Raw genomic sequence first — 22,396 nt, 5'->3', positions numbered from 1 at the left:
ATATATTTCTTGATTTAAATTTAGTGACGGGTTTTAAATTGGAGAAGTATGGTGGTAGATTAAAAAGTTTTTTTAATAATTTAATTTTTTTAATTAATTATGAGGATTTATTTAAACTTTTTAAAAGTTGAAGGGCTTGTCTATATTTGTCCAAATAAGAAAAAATATGGTAAAATCCTTCTATTTAGTTGTCAGTAATGTTTTTATCCTTAAATTATTTAAATCGTCAATTGTACCCTTAGTTGGGGTAGAGGTGTAAACGAAAACCCCAAAATGGGTACAATTGAAATTTTTTCTACGTCGGGCTATAAACGAAAAAAAAGTTCAACGTGAAGTGTTTTTAAGTAATTAAGTCTTTTTATAAAGTATCTACAAATTTTTCTATTTTATACGAATCATAATATATTAAATTTTCATACTGGTATTTATGTTTATTGATTACATAAATATAAACATTTAGATTTTTTAAATTATAAAATTAATTAAAAAGTTTAAATTTTTGAAAAAGAGAACTTACAATTTCCAAATGTAAGTAATTAATATAAAATTAATTTTATATGTTAACTTATATATAATTGCGGATTTAGAATTTTTTATAAGGTGGGCCTAACTATACTGAAAAATTATAAGGTGAACATAAATTGATAAATTTTAAATTTTAAAATGAACATACTATAAATTTTAAAGTGATAGAATAATATTATTAACTCAATCATGATATTTTTAGAAGAATTCACAATTATAAAATGAGCCACCATATATAAGTAAAATAAAATGTCAATAATTCAAAAGAAACGTTCTTCTTGAAACATAAAAAATAGCATGACAAATAAAATAGAATGGAGATAAAATAGATAAAAATAAAAGAGAATCACAAAAAAATCAAAAATGGCCTACATTTACATATATTACCATTCAGCACACATATTTATCATTCTGATAAAAAAAACAAAAAGTTTACATCAGCACATTCCCAATGGAATGAGCACATGCGCGCGCATGACATCATCCACTACTGGAAAACAGCCAATTAGCGACGGAAATATCCGTCGCTAATGGCCCATATTCCGTCGCTAATCTGTGTTCGCGACGGATTGGCGACGGACAGAGTCCGTCGCGACAGAAATGGTCGCAAAACAATTTTGCGACCATTTTCCAATTCCGTGGCAAAATTAGCGACGGAATCGCCGTCGCTAATTTTGCCATGGCCGTCGCTAACTGTCAAATGGTTGAGACGGAATTTGAGACAAAATAGCGACGGAGGCATATCAATTAGCGACGGATTATCCGTCGCTAATTTGTGCCATTTTGTCTCAGAAATGACACATGTTGCGACGGATTATCCGTCGCTAAATGTTATATATTAGCGACGGATTATGTTCCGTCGCTAACTGTGGCATTTTCTGAGACAAAATGGCACAAATTAGGGACGGATAATCGGTCGCTAATTGATATGCCTCCGTCGCCAATTTCACTGATTTTGGCAGAATTTTTCATTTTGCAGCCGATTTTTCGGTTTATTCCTGTTGTTTTACATCTATTAAATACAGTAACGTTAATGCGTTTATAAATCACAATAAATTGAAATAAATACTGAATATATATATAAGTAATATTAAAGTATACATATATATAACATCCGAAAGTTAAAACCCGCAATTTGTTCGGAAAATAAGACTACAAATCTGTAGTGTCGCCGCCGTCTGGCGGGGGAGGGGGGAACTGTGGTCGATGCTCTGAAGGGAGAGTAGGCATCAACCTCGCGATCTCCTCACGGATAAGCTGGGCCATGCTCTCCTGCTGCTCACGCCGCGCAGCCGCCAGCTGCTCCGCCAGCTCCTGTCTCTGCTTCTCTGCTAGCCTCTGCTCAACCTCACGCAGACCCTCTTGAATGCCGGCCTGAACACGGAGATCGATGTCCTCTTCTGTCTGCTGCGACGTCCTGGAAGAGCTGCCTCGCTGCGTCCTACTGCTCGGGCCTGCATATCTGCTGCTCGCCGAACCTAGGCCGTACACCCGGTGCTTCTTGTTGACGCCCTCAATGTCTAGAAACAGCTGGGTCTCGTTCACCTCCCCTGGACTCGCAGAGCTACCCTCTCCGGTCTGCGACTGTGTCGCGGCAGCGAGCCTCTGAGCGATGGCATCCTACAAAACAGTTACAAATCAAACATATCAATTTAGTTTTATAACAAATAAAAAAGTATATAAAATTAGATAATCCTAATTTCTAACAAAATTTCAGCAGCATTTCCGCTATAATATCAGCATCACCCATTTTTCAGGGAAGTGCTGCAAGTAAATACAATATATAACACAACCACCAAATACTTTCAATCTAATTACAAAAACGTTAAGTCCATACAACCTATATAATTTCACATTTAAACCTAATATATTTAACAAGTATATAATATTTTCAACACTTAAACATTTACACAACTTATAAACTTTCAAATGTGATAAAGACTTACAGTCATGTCTTGGGCCCGCTTGTCGACCGGCCTCTTGTCAGCCTTCGTTGAGTGAAGGCGACTGTACAGCTCCGTTTTCCAATACGGCAAATCCCAGAAGATGCTTTTTTTATTCCAACCATAATCTGTCGATTTCGCCGCATTATTTGTCTCAGCCCCAATTTCATATGCCTTCATAAACCCCAAACGGTCCACCTCTGCCAACAATTCTTCTCCGGTTTTTGGTTGTCCGAATTCTTTATTTACGCTTTTTCCTTTTCGGAAATCAGTAGTATTACGACGGTACATGTGACCACGAGGCAAGAACTTTCTGTGGCAATCAAACCACGACTGTTTTCTACTCCCCTTAAGCGTGAAAGCTTCCGTATTTTCCATGCAGTGTGGGCAAGCCAGTCTTCCAGATGTGCTCCAGCCAGATAACATAGAATAAGCGGGGAAATCATTAATCGTCCACAGAAGTGCCGCTTTCATTTGGAAATTTTGTCGCCTGTGAACGTCGAATGTCTGCACTCCAAATTCCCACAGTTGGTTCAGCTCAGCTATCAACGGCTGCAGGAAAATATCCATTTGGTGTTTAGGATTTCGAGGCCCAGGGACAATAACAGTTAAAAACATGAACTCATCTTTCATACACATCCCTGGGGGGAGATTATAGGGTGTCAAAATTACTGGCCATGATGAATAATTATGCCCGAAGGCCCCGAATGGTTGAAACCCATCAGTACACAGGCCTAGTCTGATATTTCGAACTTCTTCCGCAAACTCTGTATGCAATTCGCTAAAATGTTTCCATGCCGGGGAGTCTGACGGGTGACACATCTTTCCATCAACCATTTCGTGTTCTGCGTGCCACGTCATATGCTTGGCGGTAGCTGTAGAAGCGTACAATCTCTGCAGTCTCGGAGTTATAGGAAAATAAAACATTTTCCTATAAGGGACGTTAACTCGTCTTTTTACAGAATTTCCTTTAGGGGGCGGTTTCCACCTTTCGTGATCGCATATTTTGCATCGCGTTAAATCCGCGTCTGACCCCCAATAAATCATGCAGTTGCGCAAACAACAATCGATAACTTCGACCGGCAACCCAAGACCTCTAACCATCTTCTTTATTTCGGCAAAGTTCTTTGGCATCTTGTTCTCATCTGGGAGCAGCTCTTGTATAAATTCGGTCACATCATCTACTAAAGCTACTGACACACTATGACGACATTTGATGTCCAACATTTTAACAGCCGCAGACAACGGAGAGTGTTTGCTATTACCGGGGCATACAGGTTCTTCGGCCGCACGAATCATATCATAAAAATGTTTAGCTTCGTTATTCGGTTCCTCCTCCGTGAACACTACTTCTGGCCCGGCAGCATCGATAACCATTCTCTGAACAGAGCTGAAGTCGTCTCCCCCCTCATTTTCCATGTCAACGTCATACTCCGGTAGCTGTGCAACGGGACGGGGATTTAAAACATTTCCCTCCCCATGAAAAACCCACACTTGATAATCTGCCACAAACCCTTTCTGCAGAATGTGTAGTTTCACCGTTTCGACGTCTCGATAACTCGTATTTTTACATCTTGTCCTAGGACAAGGGCATTTAATCTCGGGCCCACTCATGCACGTGGGATGGCGTAAAGCAAAATTAACAAACTCCTGCACGCGCTCTGTAAAGCCTGGGTATAGCAACCCGCCCTGGAGCCGTCTATACATCCAACTTCGGTCTGTATCCATTTCTGTATCACAGATAATTAGGAGGGGTTTTCGCTCGGAAATAGCAAAGTCAATGTAATTGACTGCTTTAAAGGTATGGACCTATCCCATTCGCAAAACTGGCGCCCCTTAACTCGGCCACGATATATGCCTAGCAACGAAGAAAATATTCGGCAGCCTTCCGGCGTCGTTCTCCTTCAGTGCGATATTTAGTATATGTGGTGTAACGCTAATTATATATTTCGCGAAGAATAAGCGTTACAGAACATATACTATACATCCACCCGGAGAACAAACGCTGGAAAACAACCGAATATTTTTCTACCGCTACTAGACATATATAATTTTTGCGGTCGAGTTACGGGAGGACCAGTTTTGCGAACTGTACAATCCCGTGTCGTTCAATCGCTTGAACACACGGGACGGGAACTCTACGGCTGGGTTTCAATTTTATTCGGTGGGAATACAATCAAGGTCATTTTAGGGTGAAACAGCTTATAATAAAATTAAATAATTATATAAATTAAAATTCAAATTAAAATAATAACGGTATTTACTTGTTGCAGAGCAGAACCGCAACAGATAAAAAAGATCGATGAAATGTGGGACCGCTGTAACCAACTGACGGTATCAAACCTATGACACAATTAGTTTTAGAATTTTAATTTGTTATCATATAATTAATAAATAAAATAATTTTCTGTTGCGGAAAAATTGGGCAGCACTTCCCCTAAAAAATGATTATCGCCCATTTTTCTGGGAAGTCCTGCAAGTAAATTACAACAATACAACAATACACAATCCAACATATTTTAAGTTAAACGAATAACCTAATTATCAATATAACAATTCAATTTATAATTTAAACAAATAATTAACTTACTAATTTTCCTAATAAATAAAGATCTACAAATTTAAACAAAAAATTAACCTAAAATTATAATAACAATTAAATTAAAAATTCATTTAATGAATTTTTAACAAATAAACTAACAATTAACCTAAATTTAAATATTTAACCTAATAATAAAAAAAGTATATATTAAAGTAACATTTAACCTAAAATAACAATTAAACTAAAAATAAACCTAAATTTAAAAAATTAAATAATTAACCTAATCAAATAATTAGCAATACTAACCTAAAAACTAATTATTTCAATTTATTAACAAATTAATCTAAACTAACAAAATAGCAATTAACAAATTAATAAATTAACCTAACTAAACAATTAACAAATTAACCTAACTAAATTTAATTAACTTAATTTAATAATAAACCTTAATCTAACAATATTGATTAACCTTAATCTAACAAAATAATTAACCTTAATCTAACAATATTGATTAACCTTAATTTAAATTGATTAATTAAAAAATAAATTAACTAAATGAATCATACCTCACTGATGACGGAACGGCGACAGAGACCACAGCAGACGGAGGCGGAAGCAGCGGCAGGCGGTGGCAGTGGGGACTGACCGGAGGGGAGAGAATCGCCGGAGAGAAGGGGAAGAGAATCGCCGGAAAAAAGGGCTGAGCGAAGGGGAAGAGAATCGCCGGAGAGAAGGGGAAGAGAAGCGCCGGGGAAGAGAATCGCCGGAGAGAAGGGGAAGAGAATCGCCGGGCTGAGTTTTTTTTTTAACTGCTGCTCCTCAGGAAGGAGAAAGCTGCGTATTATTTAGGTTAGAAATTAGCGACGGATGTTCCAATCCGTCGCTAATTTCTAACCTAAATGAAACGCAGAGTTTCATTAACTAACTTAGCGACGGAATGCAAAATTCCGTCGCTAATGGATAAAGTGAAACTCTGCGTTTCGATCAGGTCTTTATTTGGCGACGGAATTGTGTATCCGTCGCTAAATTTGACAGAAAAAAGGACCGCCAAGTCTTCCCGCCAACCATTTAGCGACGGATCACAGAATCCGTCGCTATATTTGGCACCAAAAATCAGCGCCAAGCCCTCCCGCCAAGCTCCCGCCAAATTTGTGACGCAATAGCGACATACAGTCCGTCGCTAAGTAGTTTCAGCGACGGATTGTGTTTCCGTTTCAAATTCCGTCGCAAAAGAGATAAATTAGCGACGGATACTTGGTCCGTCGCCAATATCCGTCGCAATTTACGTGTTTTCTAGTAGTGATCACTGACAAAAACATTCATAGGTCAGGGTATAAACAAAAAAGAAGTTCAACGTGGGGTGTTTTTAAATAATTAGGCCTATAAAAAGCATTTCGCCTAAATGTATATATTGCATGTTTATGTTCATGTTGAATTTAATTTGGACGATTCCATACGGAGATCCCCTTTTTACGTCTTCAAGTTTTATTTTTCAGCTGTTCTGAATATTATTATGTCATCCCAAATTGTTTGATTACATGTCTTTGGACAATGTGAGAACACTATTATCCTCTTATAAGAGTAATGAGAGGATCACGTCGTTGAATTCTGGTCAGAGTAATATGAGGATCATACAGTTGTCTTTTGATCGAAGTACTATGAGGAACATATTGTTATCTCTAGTCGGAGTGATGTGAGGATCAAGTTGATGATGCTAGCTACTAGTATGAAGTCATACTAATATTAATTCCTCTTATGGTAATAGTCTTGAATTCTGACCGATATAAATTACTCTTTTTTCTAAAATCTGAAGTCTTCCTGACATAAATGTCCCTCTTCCAGCAAGAGCCTTACAAAATCTTATGACGTCTTTCTAACAAAAACTCCTCCAGGAGGAATCTTGAATTCTAACTGAAAATCGCTCATGATTTCGGTGTTACTGCCACGGGAGAGTGAGCTGCATTCTTACATATTCGATAAAGCTAAGTCAAAGAACTTCAAAGATAGCATCTTATAACTATTTTATAGACGATCGTTTGTTATTAATGATCGTCGGTCATGTTCCAACTATCATCAGCATTCAAGCCTCAAATGAACATAACCATAAACGAACGAAACCATGATATACTAGACAATCGTAAAAATAAGAAGCGATAGCCGTCAATTGGCTTCTTTTCAAATGGATTTCTTTCTTGACCATTGGAAGTCAACTGTCGTCGAGTGCGTTTTGAGAAGCATTTAATGAAGAAAGAAAACAAGTCAAATGTGATTATTTCTAAATTGAACCAATGAGAAATGTTAAATCACTTGGGGCTCAATAAATATGAATTCTAACACCTTGAGTTAGGTTTTAACAATTACAAGCAAATCTATTACTCTCTCTAAATAGATATGAATTCTTTAATTATCAATTTGTATTTATTCTTGTGTTGTTTAGGTCATTAATTTCATGTTAATAAGTTGTTGGTTTAGCCATTAAAACCATTGATTGTATGTTCGAGTTTAGTTTTATTAAAAAAAACTTGAATATTGCGGGAGAATTTGTATTTAAGGCTAGAGAATAATAATAATAATAATTATTATTATTATATTATCGTATTTATTATACTAAGTATTTTATTTATTTCATAATCACCGCCGAAAGAGAAGTTTATCCTTATAATTTTGTTTATTAGTAACTATGTTAATTTAATTAAACAAATAATTTATTTCAGTTCATCAAAAAACAAATTATTTATTTCGTCAAATACAGAGGAGCCAATTGTTTGAGCCAAGTTAATGGTCGGTTTAGAAAAATAAGGATTGGTCTTTGGGTCAGCTCTGTATACAAATTCTCCAGCTTTATATGGGGCTCATACAATAAGAATGGACTATTAAGCTTTAGAAAAATAAGGATTGGTCATTAGGTCGGCTCTGTATAGAGGTGGCTACTGGCTAAGTTGATGAACCGGCGGTTCCAGTTTGGATTCGACAACAGGTTGCGGTTCATGGAAAAATGGAATAATTTAATTTGGTCACATCACAATATTTTATGCATAATAAATACATACTATATTATATATATATATATATAGATATATATATATATATTAAAATTAAATAACTTTAATCGACGTGTTTGACCCTTGCACTGCCGATTCCGACCCGGAACCGCTTTAAAAAAATTGAAACCGGCCCGAAACCGGTTTTCCTACGATTTCGGTCTAGTTACGGATTTGACCGATTCACGGCCTGTCCCGGCCCATGGCCAACTCTAGCTCTGTATGCAAATTCTCCGGTTTTAACTACTTCAGTTTGTTTATTTTGATTGTTTACTATTTTCATGATATTTATCTGATTTGTGTGAAAATATATATGTTTGACTTTTAATAAATAATAATTACACTATTATTTAAATAATTATAATTGTCTGTTTTCTGAAATAAATATTATAATTATCTAATTTGATTTAGTTTAAATTTTCACTTTTTATTTAAGGTTATTAAAGTCATACTATTTTTGTTATTACAGAAAATTACTTAAATACCCTTAATTATCATTTTAAATTATTAAGATAAGGCTTTCTATCCGCATAGGTTTTTCATTTTAATTAAAGGAGTAGTGGATTGCGCGTTAGCACCCCGTAATAAGTTATGTGCTTTAGCAACTTTTTAAACATGATTTAGTTAACCTAAATTCCATTTATAAAGAAGCTCTATAAACAAAAATCAACTCTAGGGACCTAAAAGGGGAAAAGGGCAAAATTCAGGGTCTCAATATGGATTTATCACCTATGCCATTATATTTTAGATTTAAATTATTTTAAAATTACTGTGAGATGTGAAATTCTGACTTTAATCTGACTCAAATTATAAACCATACTTGTGGATTTAATGAAAGATAAATCATATTAAGCTAACATATGGATCTAATATTACATTGCACAAATATTGTATACATATTAAACCTCACTGGAAAAGAATCATTGGCCTTACTAAACCAAAGATTTTCATCCATCAAAAGCTGTCTGGAATTTATACATATAGTTCAAGCACAAATCGAAATCTAAGATTTACACAGCAAGGCAAGCACGGTGACATAAAATCTTAAATATGTTCGTTTTCCTGTAATGCTTATAAAAATACAGCCATAATTTTATCTGAGAGTCATCACAGGCCATGATGAGTTCACCCCAGCGGCTGGCAACAATGGCCTCACAATAGGGACTCGTTTCACCACTGAAAATGCTTCGTTAAGAAGTGCAGCACGACTCATAAACTGCGACACCTTCTGCAGACAGGTCAGATTCAAACTTGGCAGATATTTACAAATAATAAGTGCAACCAGCAGAGGAGAAATGTTCTTTAAATTAACAAAAATATAGCTAAACATATGTACTTAGCAATTGAGAAAGAACTAAAGTTCATGAGCAATTAGTCTGAGTAGAAACAAGTCAACAAAATGCATTTTACGTAAGTAACAATGGTAGTATGGTACACTGCCATTCTGATTCTAGTTGCTATGGGAACATAAGTTAGATAATTTTGAAAAATTAGTCATTCCAAAAAGAAAGGTTTGAACCTACTATATTGATTTGGTGATACAATGCCTCGGACAACTATGAAGTTTGAGCACCGTCATTTCTTTGGTTTTATGGTGCAAAGGACCGGAAATAATTATTCAAAAAAACTGTTCAAGTGATGCATGCATTTAAACGCAATGAGTCTAATAGTCTTAAGGAAAATTCCCTCTTTATTCTGGTATGAGGGCAACTTAATATAAGAATCTCTGGCATTGCATTTGTTGCAATTGAAGGGAGAGCGAGCTAGAATGTCTAATGTTTAAGAGAAGCTTCAATTAATATAATTCAAGGGTTTAAACTAGACAAGTCTAAGGCTTATCTAACATGGAGAGTGCAACTCACTCATAGCTGATTCTTCTCCAAAACTACTAGCTCTCCAGTTGGTCATCATCGTCCCAAAAAGAGCATCAAAAACAATTGGATCGGGTCTATATAAATATCCAATTAATAGAAAATGCTCTTAAACCTTTGTCATATATCCCGTACATCACACTAGATAGGTATCATATTATTGGAATACGATTCATATCTGATTCCTTGGTGGTGAAAGGGTAGACATGCGAGTCTCAAACTCTCATGTTAAAGAGCATAAAGGTTCGAGTCCTCTTCCATGCATAATATTGAGATTATTGGAGTAAGTTCAGCAGCCAGTCACGAAAAGGACAGGCTGACACTTATCTCATAATATATATAAAGGGTTTGCAGATCTCAGTCGAAGCTAGCAAAGGCGGCAATCACAGTAGGTCACAAATGTGCAAAGAGCATCATTAGTATCGCTCTTGCTACTAACTAATGAGACTACTGTAGTCACCAAAGGGTCCCTAAAAACTGCTCCAGATTAAAGAGATTAAACAATATATATGAGCAAGCACCTCATCAAAAATTTAACTCGGACTATATTAATAGCACCTTCCAAAAGATTAACTCGGACTAACTATGGTAGCATACTTTCCTAGCAATCCATTAAGAAGGCAAAGAAATTACTAGCAGCTTAGGTGCTGGGAAGATTGAAAAGAATAAAAAATACTTTGATTTCCTTAATGTCATTAAGAGAGCAGAAAATAACATTTCCATTTCAGTAAGAAAGGTAAGTGAGAAACTTCCACAGTAAAATCAGAAATAGTAGAGAGCTTCAAAAGAGGCTTATTATATCTGTAGGCCCATAAATTCCTAGCTTTTCATGATCTCCATTTTTTTCTGCCTCAAATGTTTGTAGCAGATTGACGTTTTGATGGAGCCAGTTAGATAATGAACCAAAAAGGAAAATAATATTTGTTTAAGTTGGACCTACATGTGCATCCAAAGTAAATGGATGACTGGATGTTAGTAATTTCCAATGGATAGTGTGGCTCTCCTTGCAAATCAAGCTTAGTGAAAGGTTAAAGACCTGTGTCTTTGACCATTGGAGAGAAAATGGCAAGTTATTGAGAATCCCTCACTGTTAATGTTGGTCAATCTAGGCAATGTACAGCTTAGTGTATGTTCCCATAGGATGAATTGAAGCAACGTATCAGATGGATTCCAGGAGATTACATAATAGAAAACTTCTTAATTTTATGATCTCCACCTTTTATGCCTCCAATCAAAGCGCTTGCAGAAAAGATGTAAGATCAAATTCATAATATCAAGGTCTTGACAGAGCCAGTAAGAGAATTAACCAAAAAGAAAAAACTTATCTGTTTAAGCTGAACCTACATGTAGGACTGGATGTGTGTGATTACCAATTGTTTAGTGTAACTTTCCTTGTAAATCATGCTTCATAACAGATAAGGAACTTGTGCCAATGGCAAGTTATGGAGATTCCCTTACTATTAATAATGGTTCAATCTATGTTTTTTTGTGTATATTGACCATATGATTAATTGAAGCAAAGCATCAGGTGTAGTGGGAGATAATGAGAATGCTGATTTTTGTAATGGCAAAAAGGTTTGCTCCATTCACATATAAAGTAACCATCCCATCCAACATTTTGGGTTCAAATGCCACAAAGGCTGATAGTACCTTAATCTAGAAATTAGAACACTAAGCCTGAACCAGGAATTTCATCCGTGCAGATTTGGCACCATAAACAGAATGAGTTAAGATTGATTGCTATGAGAAACAATACAATCCTGTATTACTCCCTCCCTAGAATTTAAATTAAGACATTTTCATTCAGGCATCATTTGCCCTGCCAAAAGATTAAAATGCTTTGTGTGCACTACTACCCTCAATTTTGATGATCTCATATTCTATTCCTACCTTTATTTCAGCAACAACGCTTTTGGAGATTCCTTTCTCTGACTACCTCTTTATCATACGGAAGCCATATTCCTTCCTTAAAATGATACAATGTTACCGCAAATTTTCTTAATTAATTCCTTTTCTTTGACAATCATGACTGCATAATGCCACATAACTTGTACAAGAACAAGTTTTAGTAGTGGTCTATTTCATCAACAAAGGGGCCAATCAAAGGAAAGAAAAAATGCCGAGGAGCATAATGCTCAAACACCATTTTAGGTCAACAATATAGTTAAAGAAGCTGTAGGCTTGCCAAAGCCATGTTAGCCCCCATGTCCTTTGCAATATGAATCACACTTTAAAAAAATCATGTCATAAGGAAACCATATAAAAACTGCGCCCTAAACTTAATGCAACACACTGGCTATAAAAAATCTTAATCTTAAATCTAGTTTCAAACACCAATTGAACTGGCCAAAGTAAATAAAAATAATGACTGACCTTATCATCCACAGTGATCTTAAGCGGCAAGCTCCTTGCCTTGCGCTTCATCTTGTACAATCTCCGTCCTAAGATGACAAATCCCATCACAGCTGCAGCCATAGAGAAAGTCCATACAGGACTCATCCTGAAAACACAGTATCTCAACAACTCAAAAGGAACCTTCCACCACACCATCTTCCTCCTCCCCTCATCGGCTTCTCCTTTCTTCTCTTCAACTGCAACAACACTCAAATTCTCTTCCTTCGCCTGATCTCGGGCACTGGATTCACCCGAAATCTCAGAACCCTCATTCATTTTCCCAGCATCATCAAAAACAAGACTCTCGCCACTAGAATCAGACCAGAAATTTCCCAAATCCTTATCCATGCCATGTTTTTCTCCGAAATCTCCAAAACCCGCATCATTTTTCACATTATCAACAATACCCAAATCGTTTTTACCTTCCAAATAACTAAAGCTACCTTCACAACACTCAAATCCCCCATCTTTGCCATCCTTACAATCAATTTCGCCAATTCCAAACCCACTTTCTATTTTCGCATTATCAACAAGCCCCAATTCATTTTTCACATCAAAGTCTCCAATTTTCCTCTCATCGGATCGATCACTACCCGAATCAGACCAAAATCCCCCAGAATTATTGATCTGATTAAACCTAGTTTCAGGACCAGGATCAATCCAGCTTGGATTATCAGAGTCCACAGAACCCTCATCGCTAGCATCAACAACAGCAGCAACAGTTTTAGCATATTTATTATCATTTTCTAGAGAGAAGTAATCTAACCTGAGAACACCATCAGAATCAGCCTCAATTTCCTCAAAATTCCTTGAATTACTGTTGAGAGAATTAGGTGAATTAACTGCTTCTGTGTCAGAGTTGACTAGAAGCTCCCAGTCTTGCAACTCACCTCCTTCCATGGCGATGAACTAGGGTTTGTTTTGGGAATTGAGATGATCAGAATTAAAAGAAACTGTTTACTGTTTAACCCTAAAAGTAAAGAGAAAAGTGAGGCCGAGAGGAATTGGCAGTTTTAAAAGGTAACCATTTGAAACAGTTAGTTGGTCCCCTATCCCTAACCATTTATTCAATTTTCATGTCAATGGCTACAATTAGGGACATCAAGGTTCATTCAAACTTAAGTGGAACTGAGGTGTATTGGTTAATTTAAAGTGCATGGGAGTAATGGGTGTTTGACACGTGGCGGATACAGTTGAGTTGGGTCTTTTTGGTTGGGTGAAGTTGGAAGGGAAGGATATGTTCTTTTGAAGAGGGAGAGGAAATCCAAGAGTGCAAAAGAGGACAAGTAGTGAGACAAGTTGGGGTTGGGAAAAGAAAAAAAGGAAAGGGAAATAAATGGATTTTGTTTTTATAGTAATAGGGTTTTTAGGTAGACATATTTTGTCAATAAAGAAGAGATAGCTAATGATTTCAAAAAAAAAAAAAGAGATAGTTAATGGAATTGTCTTAATTGTGTTTATTAGGTGAACTTTCAAGCTCAACATTCTAATTCTAATGCTACACCCTCCAAATGTGCACTCTTCTTTCCACAAAATGTAGTAAAATTACTCTCTTCCATCTAAAAAAATTATAACTTTTATATATATATATATATATATATATATATATATATATATATATATATATATATATATATATATATATATATATAGATTTAAAAAATTATAAGATGAGTTTTGCCTAAAATTAAACGAAATTAGATTTAATATGCATAAATTTTTATTATAAACATATTAATATGTTTTTGATAAGCTTAATTTTATGTCTTAATGGATTATATAAATTTAACCTGTTTATACATTATTAATTATTTTTAATTAAATATTATTTATTTTAATATTATTAAATTCTTAATTATACCTATCTTTCTAATATTATATATAATTATGATATTATTTATTCTAATAGGTAGTGATGGAGTCTGCCTTCTGAACCGGTGAGTGAACCTGCAAAACAGGGTAGAAGCTAACCGGACGGTGGTTGTCCGATTAACTCTCCGATGCTAAAGTCAGTTTAGAGCTTTGAGCAGCGTTTTGAGTATATGAATGTAATTGTGATTCTAGGCATACCTCGTGCTCCTTTTATAGTAGTCGAATATACCTAGTGGAGTTGTATTAGGCAGGTGAATCCTACTTTGTAAGGATTCGGCCGTATCGTAGAGATTCTCCTGATTTGTCGGGATCTACCTTAATCTGATAAGAATCCTATTTAGGAACGTCTTCCTAAATAGTCTTATCTTCCTAAAGTAGAGCTTATCCTTCCATATGTAGTGTTTGTGTCCTAATAGGACAATATTTCCATACTTAGTCGTTTACCCGAATCCCGGACCTGACGCGCTCTCGGCGGATCATGTGGGATTCGGTCTTTATTAGTGTGTTACCGAATCTTAGAGATTCGGCATCTCCTTCATATCTTTCGGTCTTCAGGGGGAGTCCGGTGTCGCCTGAGAGTGGATCTCCTGCAACTCGGCTCCATTATACTTTCAGTAGGATTCGGTATCCATCATTAGCCCCCCCACAAGTGAGCTGAAGTAGTTTGGCATTTATGCCTTAGTGGATTTTAGCTCTTTTGGAGCTGAGTTCTTTTATACGGGCGAGTCGTTTCATATGTTTGTGGGTGACGTTTCTTCTTCAGTAAGATTCTGTGTTGCCACGTGTCGGCATTTGATGATTCAACGGTTAATGATTCAAAAACCTTTTGTATTTAATCTCTTTGCATTTCTTCTCTTCCCTCTTACTTACTTTTCGAATTTACTCTTATTTCTTGCAGCTATTTCCTTTTCGCTCTTTGTTTGATTATTTGATTCTTCGTGACTTGTTTCCTCCAGATTTTTCAGGTATGTTTTCTTTCGTCGTTTGGATGTTAATATGGCTTTCTTCTTTGTATGTATTCTCCATGATTTATATTCTGGAAATTCCTTTTCTGTACTTGGTGTTCTTCGATGTGTTCTTCAACGTGTTCTTCAATATATTTTTTGTTTGATCCTTATTCTGTGTTTATGTTTGTGATTTCCTGTTCTAGGATGCCTCTCAGTCGAGTGGAAGATGCATGCGCTGCTATGGCTTTTACCCGATCAAAGCTTCGTAGGGATGAAGTCTTAGATATCTATTTTAAGTATAGCTTTCCTTTTGATTATAGGGTAATATTACCCGGTGCCGATATGGCTGCGTCCGATTCTCCAGGATCTTCTTGTAGGGCGGTTCTCTTCGAAGAGCAATTTTCTGCTGGTCTTAGGTTTCCTTTAGATTCATTTTTAGTAGAAGTGTGTAGGGATTTAAAGGTTGCTCTGGGGCAACTTTACCCTGGTACGATTAAAGTAGTGCTCGCCTTTTCGGAGGCATGTAGGCTCCGGGGCTGTGCCCCTTCTCTCAAAGTGTTATATCATTTTGTAGACTTTAGGAAGTGTGATGGTTGCTTCGTTTTCGCCCTTGGCAGGGAAGGGCGATCTCGTATTTATCTTCCTTGCCTAACCAGTCGCTGGCGAAGGCGTTTCTTTATTGTTTATCATAAATTTGCTTTTCTTCATTTTTCGGATGGTTTTTCTTCTCATCAAGTTCGGAGCTGTCCGTCTCCTTTAAGTTTATCCGAGTCAAAACTTGCTTTTGACATATCTTCCTGTAGTATTGTATCGCGTCCCATTCTAGATGTCTTGGTCAATAGTCATCTTCGGAGTCGATGGTTTCCTTTGGAGGATCCTCCTCGAGGCTTGGCGGATCTTTGCTACTCTTTTGTTCAAGGTATATTAATTTGCTTAAGTTCTTTTTAATGTTTCTTTTGTAGGATGTCTTCTTCTTCTGACGATTTCCTTTCCGGATTTCAAGTAGATTTGGACGTTCCGATGGGTGGTCCTGACGTTCCTATCGCCAACATTGTTCCTGGCGACATTGTCGTGGATGGGGCTCCTGTTGATATCCCCCTAGCTCCCGCCGAGATAGCGTTGCCTGAGGTTATTGTTGTAAATGATGATGATGATGATGATGATGATCCAGTAGGTGACGAGGCGGTTCCGTCGCCACTTCCCCCTCTAGCATCATTTGCCGTTTCTGGGGGAGTTGGGGGTGTGACTTCAGAGGGGTTGGTTGTTGCTGATTCGGGAGAGATTCCTCAGGGTCGAGACCCGGATTCTCCGTCTAGGAAGAGGCGTCGAGTTGGCGATGGTTCTCCATCGAGGGAGAATTTTCCTGGAGACTCTTCTTCTGCTCCAGATTTGGTGCAGTGGGTCGAAGGTCAGGATCCTGCCAGTTTGCTGAATCCTAGAGTGCTAGCGGAATATATCCGGACTTTGGCGATTCCTGATGATGTTACGTGGTTTTGTGGTAGGCCGGGTCAGGAGCTTTCCGATCTGGCTTGTTTTCATGGTTTCTCTGTAAGTGCTTTCTTTCTTGAATATTATATGTTTTTTGTATTCAATTGTTTCCTTATTTGTTTATTTTTGGTGCCTGTAGGCTCTTCAATCTGTTCTGGTATTGAACGACCGCCGACAGTGTGCCGAGGAGGAGGTTGAGCGTCTGTCCTCTCTTTTGGCGACTTCCGAGTCTGAAAGGGCCAAATTGAAGGCTTCTTTGGAAGAGCATGATTCCCTTATGGCGCAGCTTAAGGCGCAGGATGCGATTAATGATCGCCAAGTTAAAGTGATCGAGAAGAAAACTGATGACTTGACTCAAGAGATTGAGGAGCTCATTCGAATCAATTCCCTCGTTGGTGGGGAGAGGGACAGTCTAAGATCGGAGGTTGAGAGTCTTCATATCCGTCTGCTAGATACGAAAGCTTTTTACTCTGCTTTGATAAGCGAGTATCGTCTTGCGATTGGGAGGAAGCTTCTAGAGCAAAATCCTGATATTGATCTTTCTGGGGTTAACGGGTTGGATCCCCAAGCCATCGCTCGTGATCTTCTTGTCAAGATGTCTAAAGACCGTGTCTAGTAGTTTATCTTTTGATTGTATTTGTTGATGTACTAATTTTGCTTTTTGTAATTCGCAATTTATGAATATATTTTCTTCGTGTTTCTTCGAAATGTGCTTTCGCCTTATTTTTATGTACTTGTCTTGCCTCGAGGGTTATTCTAAACCCTGTTCTTGGCGTTGCTTTTTGTAGAGTTAATCTAAACTCTTTTTATTTTTGTTTTTGTTTCGAGTTAATCTAAACTCTTTTTTGGCGATTTGCCTTTTCTGAGTTAATCTAAACTCATTTTTAGCCTTTTATGGCGATTTGCCTGGTTCGGCGATTTTGCTTTGAGTTAATTTAAACTCATTTTCTTGGCTCTTAGCCTTTCGTGGCGATTTGCCTAGTTCGGCGATTTTGCCTTGAGTTAATTTAAACTCATTTTCTTGGCTTTTAGCTTTTCTTGAATTTGATCTTTAATTTATTTTTTCTTCTTTCGTCTTTGATTTAATCATTCGTGGCTGTTCTTGATTTTTATTTCTTTATTGGTTCGTCTGGCTAATCAGATGGTAGCGAAATTGAATTTTTATTGATAAAAAGATGGCATACAAAACATTAAAGATAGATTTGACGCCATCTGGTAAGACGGAAAGTCGTTACCGATGATGGGTCGTTTTTCATTCCTATTCTTCCTTCTTTTCGGTCTTGTTTTCTTGGAGATCCACCACTGACTCGTCATAGCACTTCTTGGCTATTCCTTGGTCTCCTCTCAGCGTCACTACTCCCTTTTCGGTTGGTACTTTCATTGCCAACGCTCTTATGCTGGTTACTGCTGCCGAATCATGGAGGAAAGGCCTTCCTAGGATGGCATTGTATGTCAGTTCCATGTCCACTATGTTGAATAGTGACATGATTTTCTTATTTATTCCTCTTTCTGGGCCGATTATTACTTCCAAGGTGACTGCTCCCAGTGGAGTGATGGAGGGGCCGCCGAGTCCTGATAGCGGAATTGGGACTCGGCGTAGCCTTGACGCTGTTCCTCCCAGCATTTTGTATGCTGCGTTTGTCATCAGGTTTACCGCGCTTCCTTCGTCGATTAGGATCTACTCCATGTTCCAATTTTCAATGATGGTAGTCACTACCAAAGCATCGTTGTGGGGTGCTTTGACGTGTTCATAATCTTCTACATCGAAGATCACTGGCGGCATGTGAGTTTCTCGTATGTTCATTACTTCCTTCCTTTGCTTCCTCCTGATCGTGGAGCTGCTATGCCCTCCACCGTTAATCATGTGTATGGTTCCCAGAATTTTGGATGGGCGCTCGTCTTCCTTTTCTTTCGGCTTGTCTTCTCTATTTCTTTTTTCTCCCTTGTCATTGCTCTTCTCTTTTCGGGCCACAAATTTCCTCAGCTCGCCTGTGTCGATCATTCTTTCGATCTCGACCTTCAAGTCCCTGCAGGTATCCGTTTCATGTCCGTAATCGTCGTGAAATTTGCAGTACTTTCTAGTGTCTCTTATCTCTGCTTTCATCTTTGGTGGCCATACCACGTTTTTGACGTTTTCTTTGATCCACATGAGGACATTGGTTCGGCTGATGTTTAGCGGAGTGAAGTTATTCTCGTCATCTCTGGGATCGTATCTCGATTCATATCTTGTCTGGGGGGCGAATCGTCTGCTTTCTTCGGGTCTTCCTCTCCTGTCATCAGGTTTGGACTTGGTTTTTTCTCTGGATCTCTCTTTCGATTCTTTTCCTTTTGCTTCCTTTCCGCGAATCGCCCTTCGCCCTTCGTCTAACTCGAAGTATTTCTGGGCTATGCCCATTAGGTTTGAGAAAGTTGTGGGTTTATTGACTAGCAACTTGTCCACCAGCTTTCCGAATCGCGTCCCTTCTCGCAATGCTTCTGTCGCCATGTCGACGTTCAGGTTGTCTATCTTCATAGCTTGCTTGTTGAATCGTTCGATGTAGCTCCGCAGGGTTTCTCCTTCTTCTTGGATGCAGGCTCTCAGGATACTGGTAGTGGTTTTAGCTGGGATGTTTGTGAGATATCTGTTAAGGAACTCTGTTGAAAGCGAAGCGAAGCTTTTGATCGAGCCCGGTTTTAATTTGTTATACCATCTCTGGGCTGTGCCCGTGAGTGTGGTAGGGAAAACCCTGCAGAGGATGGCGTCCGATACGCTGAGTAGCCCCATGGTCGCTGTGAACCTAGAGGTATGGTCTCGGGGGTCTCCTTCCCCATTGAAAATTGGCAGGATCGGCAACTTCATGCTGTGCGGGATAGTTTCCTCCATGATCTCGGGCGAGAGGGGTGATCCTTTCAACCTGAGGTCGTCTATATCCAATTCTTCAGATTTTAGTTTTTTGAGCGTTTTGGCGATCTTCTCTTCTAAATCTTCTTCCACCACATATGTGGCTTTGCTTTTTTGGGGTGTCTCTGACGATTCGCCCTCTCCTTCTTGGTGTTTTTTCTTAGTTTGCTCTTTCCCTGCATCTCTTTCCTGTCGCTTACTCCTTGGCGGGGCGTCTTCTTTTTCCTTCTCCCTTCGTTCGTCTCTCTTTGAATTCAGACCGCTCCGGGCGTCCTCCTGGTTGTGCTCATTTCTGGGTGTCTCCGGTGATTCCTCGTTAGATTTGTCTCCGTTCGGACTTTCCTCGTTGCTGGTTCTATTTTCTCGCTGGTTTCTTGCTTCGTTTCTTTCTCCGTTCCCTCTGGTTCGGGGTTCCTTGCTTTTATTGTTTTCTGCCCTTGCCTCTCGTCGGCTTGGGTTTGCATTTTCTGTTCTTTCTCTTCTTCTGGGAGCTGTAGGGCTGAAGTTTTCCCTTAGGATTTTCATAGTTTCTTCGTGCCTGTCGTTTGTTTTTTTGGCTTCGCTAGCCAATCTGTCAAGATTTGCCTGTACAGATTCCAGTATCTTCTTCAGCATTTCGTTGTGTGAATCTTGTGCTGCTGCATTTGGTGCTCGTTCTTCAGTGCCTAGATTGAAAGCAATTGGGATGCTTCCTCTTATCGGATTAGTTTGGTACTGGGGTGTTGAGAAAGAGGGCCCTCCGGTGTTGCTTTTTTCCCCGGAGTTGTGAAGCCCGTCTTCCGTCACGTTGATTATCTCCGGAGTGCTTTTTGGGTCCATTGGTTGTTTGTCTTTCAGGTTTACTCTTTCAGAAGTCATCTTCTTCAATGAGATTTGTATTTGAGTTCAGAAAAGCTCCTTCTTTTGAAGTTTAGTTAAGCTTTTCCCACAGACGGCGCCAATTGATGGAGTCTGCCTTCTGAACCGGTGAGTGAACCTGCAAAACAGGGTAGAAGCTAACCGGACGGTGGTTGTCCGATTAACTCTCCGATGCTAAAGTCAGTTTAGAGCTTTGAGCAGCGTTTTGAGTATATGAATGTAATTGTGATTCTAGGCATACCTCGTGCTCCTTTTATAGTAGTCGAATATACCTAGTGGAGTTGTATTAGGCAGGTGAATCCTACTTTGTAGGGATTCGGCCGTATCGTAGAGATTCTCCTGATTTGTCGGGATCTACCTTAATCTGATAAGAATCCTATTTAGGAACGTCTTCCTAAATAGTCTTATCTTCCTAAAGTAGAGCTTATCCTTCCATATGTAGTGTTTGTGTCCTAATAGGACAATATTTCCATACTTAGTCGTTTACCCGAATCCCGGACCTGACGCGCTCTCGGCGGATCATGTGGGATTCGGTCTTTATTAGTGTGTTACCGAATCTTAGAGATTCGGCATCTCCTTCATATCTTTCGGTCTTCAGGGGGAGTCCGGTGTCGCCTGAGAGTGGATCTCCTGCAACTCGGCTCCATTATACTTTCAGTAGGATTCGGTATCCATCAGGTAGTAATAATTGTTTTTGTATTATATTGAATACATTTATATGTTCATGTAATTAAATAAATTTAAATGTGTCGCTTTAAGCATGTTGACACATTAACACATTTAATAAATGTCATGTCGTGTAACCACTATTATAAATGTGTGGCATTTTAATTTTAGGCTAATAGGCTGAAAAAATTCTGACCTTTGTTTACGTAACAATTTTTTCAATTATACCCTAATTTGGATTTTTGATTTTCAATTGCACCCTGATGCATCAAATTAAACTCTTTTTATCTGGATAATATTCAAAATAGATCTTTTATATTTATTAAAAAATTTAAAAATTCTTTAATGTTATAAATTATACCAAACAACTATTTTTTTATTAAAAAAATTAAATTAATTAATAAAAAAAATTAATTTCCAGAGGAGGTCCTCCTCCGCCAGCTCTCCTCAGGTGTGGAGCAAATCTGCTCCTCCTCTACCGAGGAGCAACAACTCCTCGGTAGAGGAGGATCCCTGTCGAAATTTGAAAAAATAAAAAAAAAATGTTTGGGGATTTCTGGTGGAATGTGGCGATGGATAGTTCTAACGATGGTGGGTGACGAGCGAAGTTTAGTCGATGGGTCTGGCGATAGCGGGTCCGATAAAAGCGGAGTGGGATATATTAAAATACAATGATTAATTACAATTAATGTTTTATTTAGGATTTATTTAAAAAAAATTAAGTTTAAGAACTTGTTTAAAATTGTCCAAATGAAAAAATGTATAAAATGATTCTTAAATATATTTTTTATATATATTTTAATCCTTATAATAATAAAATCATTTAATTTTTTTAATTCAAAGTGCAATTGAAAACCAAAAATCCAAAATAGGGTATAATTGAAAATATTTCTACGTAGCGATGGAATTGAAAACTAATACAAAGATCAGAGTTTTTTCAGCCAATTAGTCTTAATTTTATATATCAAACCTTCGTAATTATAATAATTGTGTTTCATTTTAAATAAAGGATTAATTCTATAAAAAGTCACGACCTTTACATGAATTTTCATTTTAATCACGACTTTTAAAAGTTGCCATATAAAAGCACGAGCTTTCATTTTTTTTCAAATCTATCACCAAATCAATTTTTGGTGTTTTTCTGATGACGTGGCCACCATAATCCGACAGATTTGAAAAAAAAAATGAATGGTAAAATTCACCGGAAAAATAGTCGGTGATAGATTTAAAAAAAATGAAAGGTCATGGTTTTATATGACAATTTCCAAAAGTCGTAATTAAAATGAGAATTCGTGTAAAGGTCGTGACTTTTTATGAAATTAACCCTTAAATAAATGGCTTGTTTAATGAAGAAGAGAGATGGTAATT

The 22,396-nt window shown here is 37.7% G+C and overlaps 3 protein-coding genes across 4 annotated transcripts; 1 reads left to right on the top strand and 2 right to left on the bottom strand.

Annotated features, from left to right (window-relative positions):
• Positions 1 to 1,677: 1,677 nt before the first annotated feature.
• On the bottom strand, positions 1,678 to 4,196 carry LOC126668629 (uncharacterized). The gene is made up of 4 exons (XM_056104686.1): positions 3,814 to 4,196; positions 2,472 to 3,726; positions 2,272 to 2,289; positions 1,678 to 2,145 (listed from the first exon to the last, which is right to left on the bottom strand). The coding sequence occupies exons 1-4, from the start codon at positions 4,194 to 4,196 to the stop codon at positions 1,678 to 1,680; spliced, it is 2,124 nt and encodes a 707-aa protein (XP_055960661.1).
• A 4,703-nt stretch (positions 4,197 to 8,899) lies between these two features.
• On the bottom strand, positions 8,900 to 13,535 carry LOC126667754 (uncharacterized). Of its 2 annotated transcripts, none has more exons than XM_050360816.2 (2): positions 12,296 to 13,535; positions 8,900 to 9,267 (listed from the first exon to the last, which is right to left on the bottom strand). In XM_050360816.2, the coding sequence occupies exons 1-2, from the start codon at positions 13,214 to 13,216 to the stop codon at positions 9,145 to 9,147; spliced, it is 1,044 nt and encodes a 347-aa protein (XP_050216773.1). In that variant the 5' UTR covers positions 13,217 to 13,535; the 3' UTR covers positions 8,900 to 9,144. The 2 variants fall into 2 exon arrangements, with proteins under 2 accessions (XP_050216773.1, XP_050216772.1); XM_050360815.2 differs by having other exon boundaries at positions 8,900 to 9,279; positions 12,296 to 13,459.
• Positions 13,399 to 17,254, top strand: LOC126668628 (uncharacterized). The gene is made up of 6 exons (XM_056104685.1): positions 13,399 to 13,457; positions 13,539 to 13,620; positions 13,781 to 13,852; positions 15,087 to 15,126; positions 16,346 to 16,683; positions 16,763 to 17,254. Exons 1-6 carry the CDS (start codon positions 13,399 to 13,401, stop codon positions 17,237 to 17,239), a joined length of 1,068 nt encoding a protein of 355 aa, XP_055960660.1. The 3' UTR covers positions 17,240 to 17,254.
• Positions 17,255 to 22,396: the final 5,142 nt, after the last annotated feature.

This window comes from Mercurialis annua, linkage group LG2, assembly GCF_937616625.2.
Source record: "Mercurialis annua linkage group LG2, ddMerAnnu1.2, whole genome shotgun sequence".
Taxonomy (NCBI): Eukaryota; Viridiplantae; Streptophyta; class Magnoliopsida; order Malpighiales; family Euphorbiaceae; genus Mercurialis; species Mercurialis annua.
Note: the sequence above shows the minus strand (reverse complement) of the source record. Positions and strands in the feature narration are given on the sequence as shown.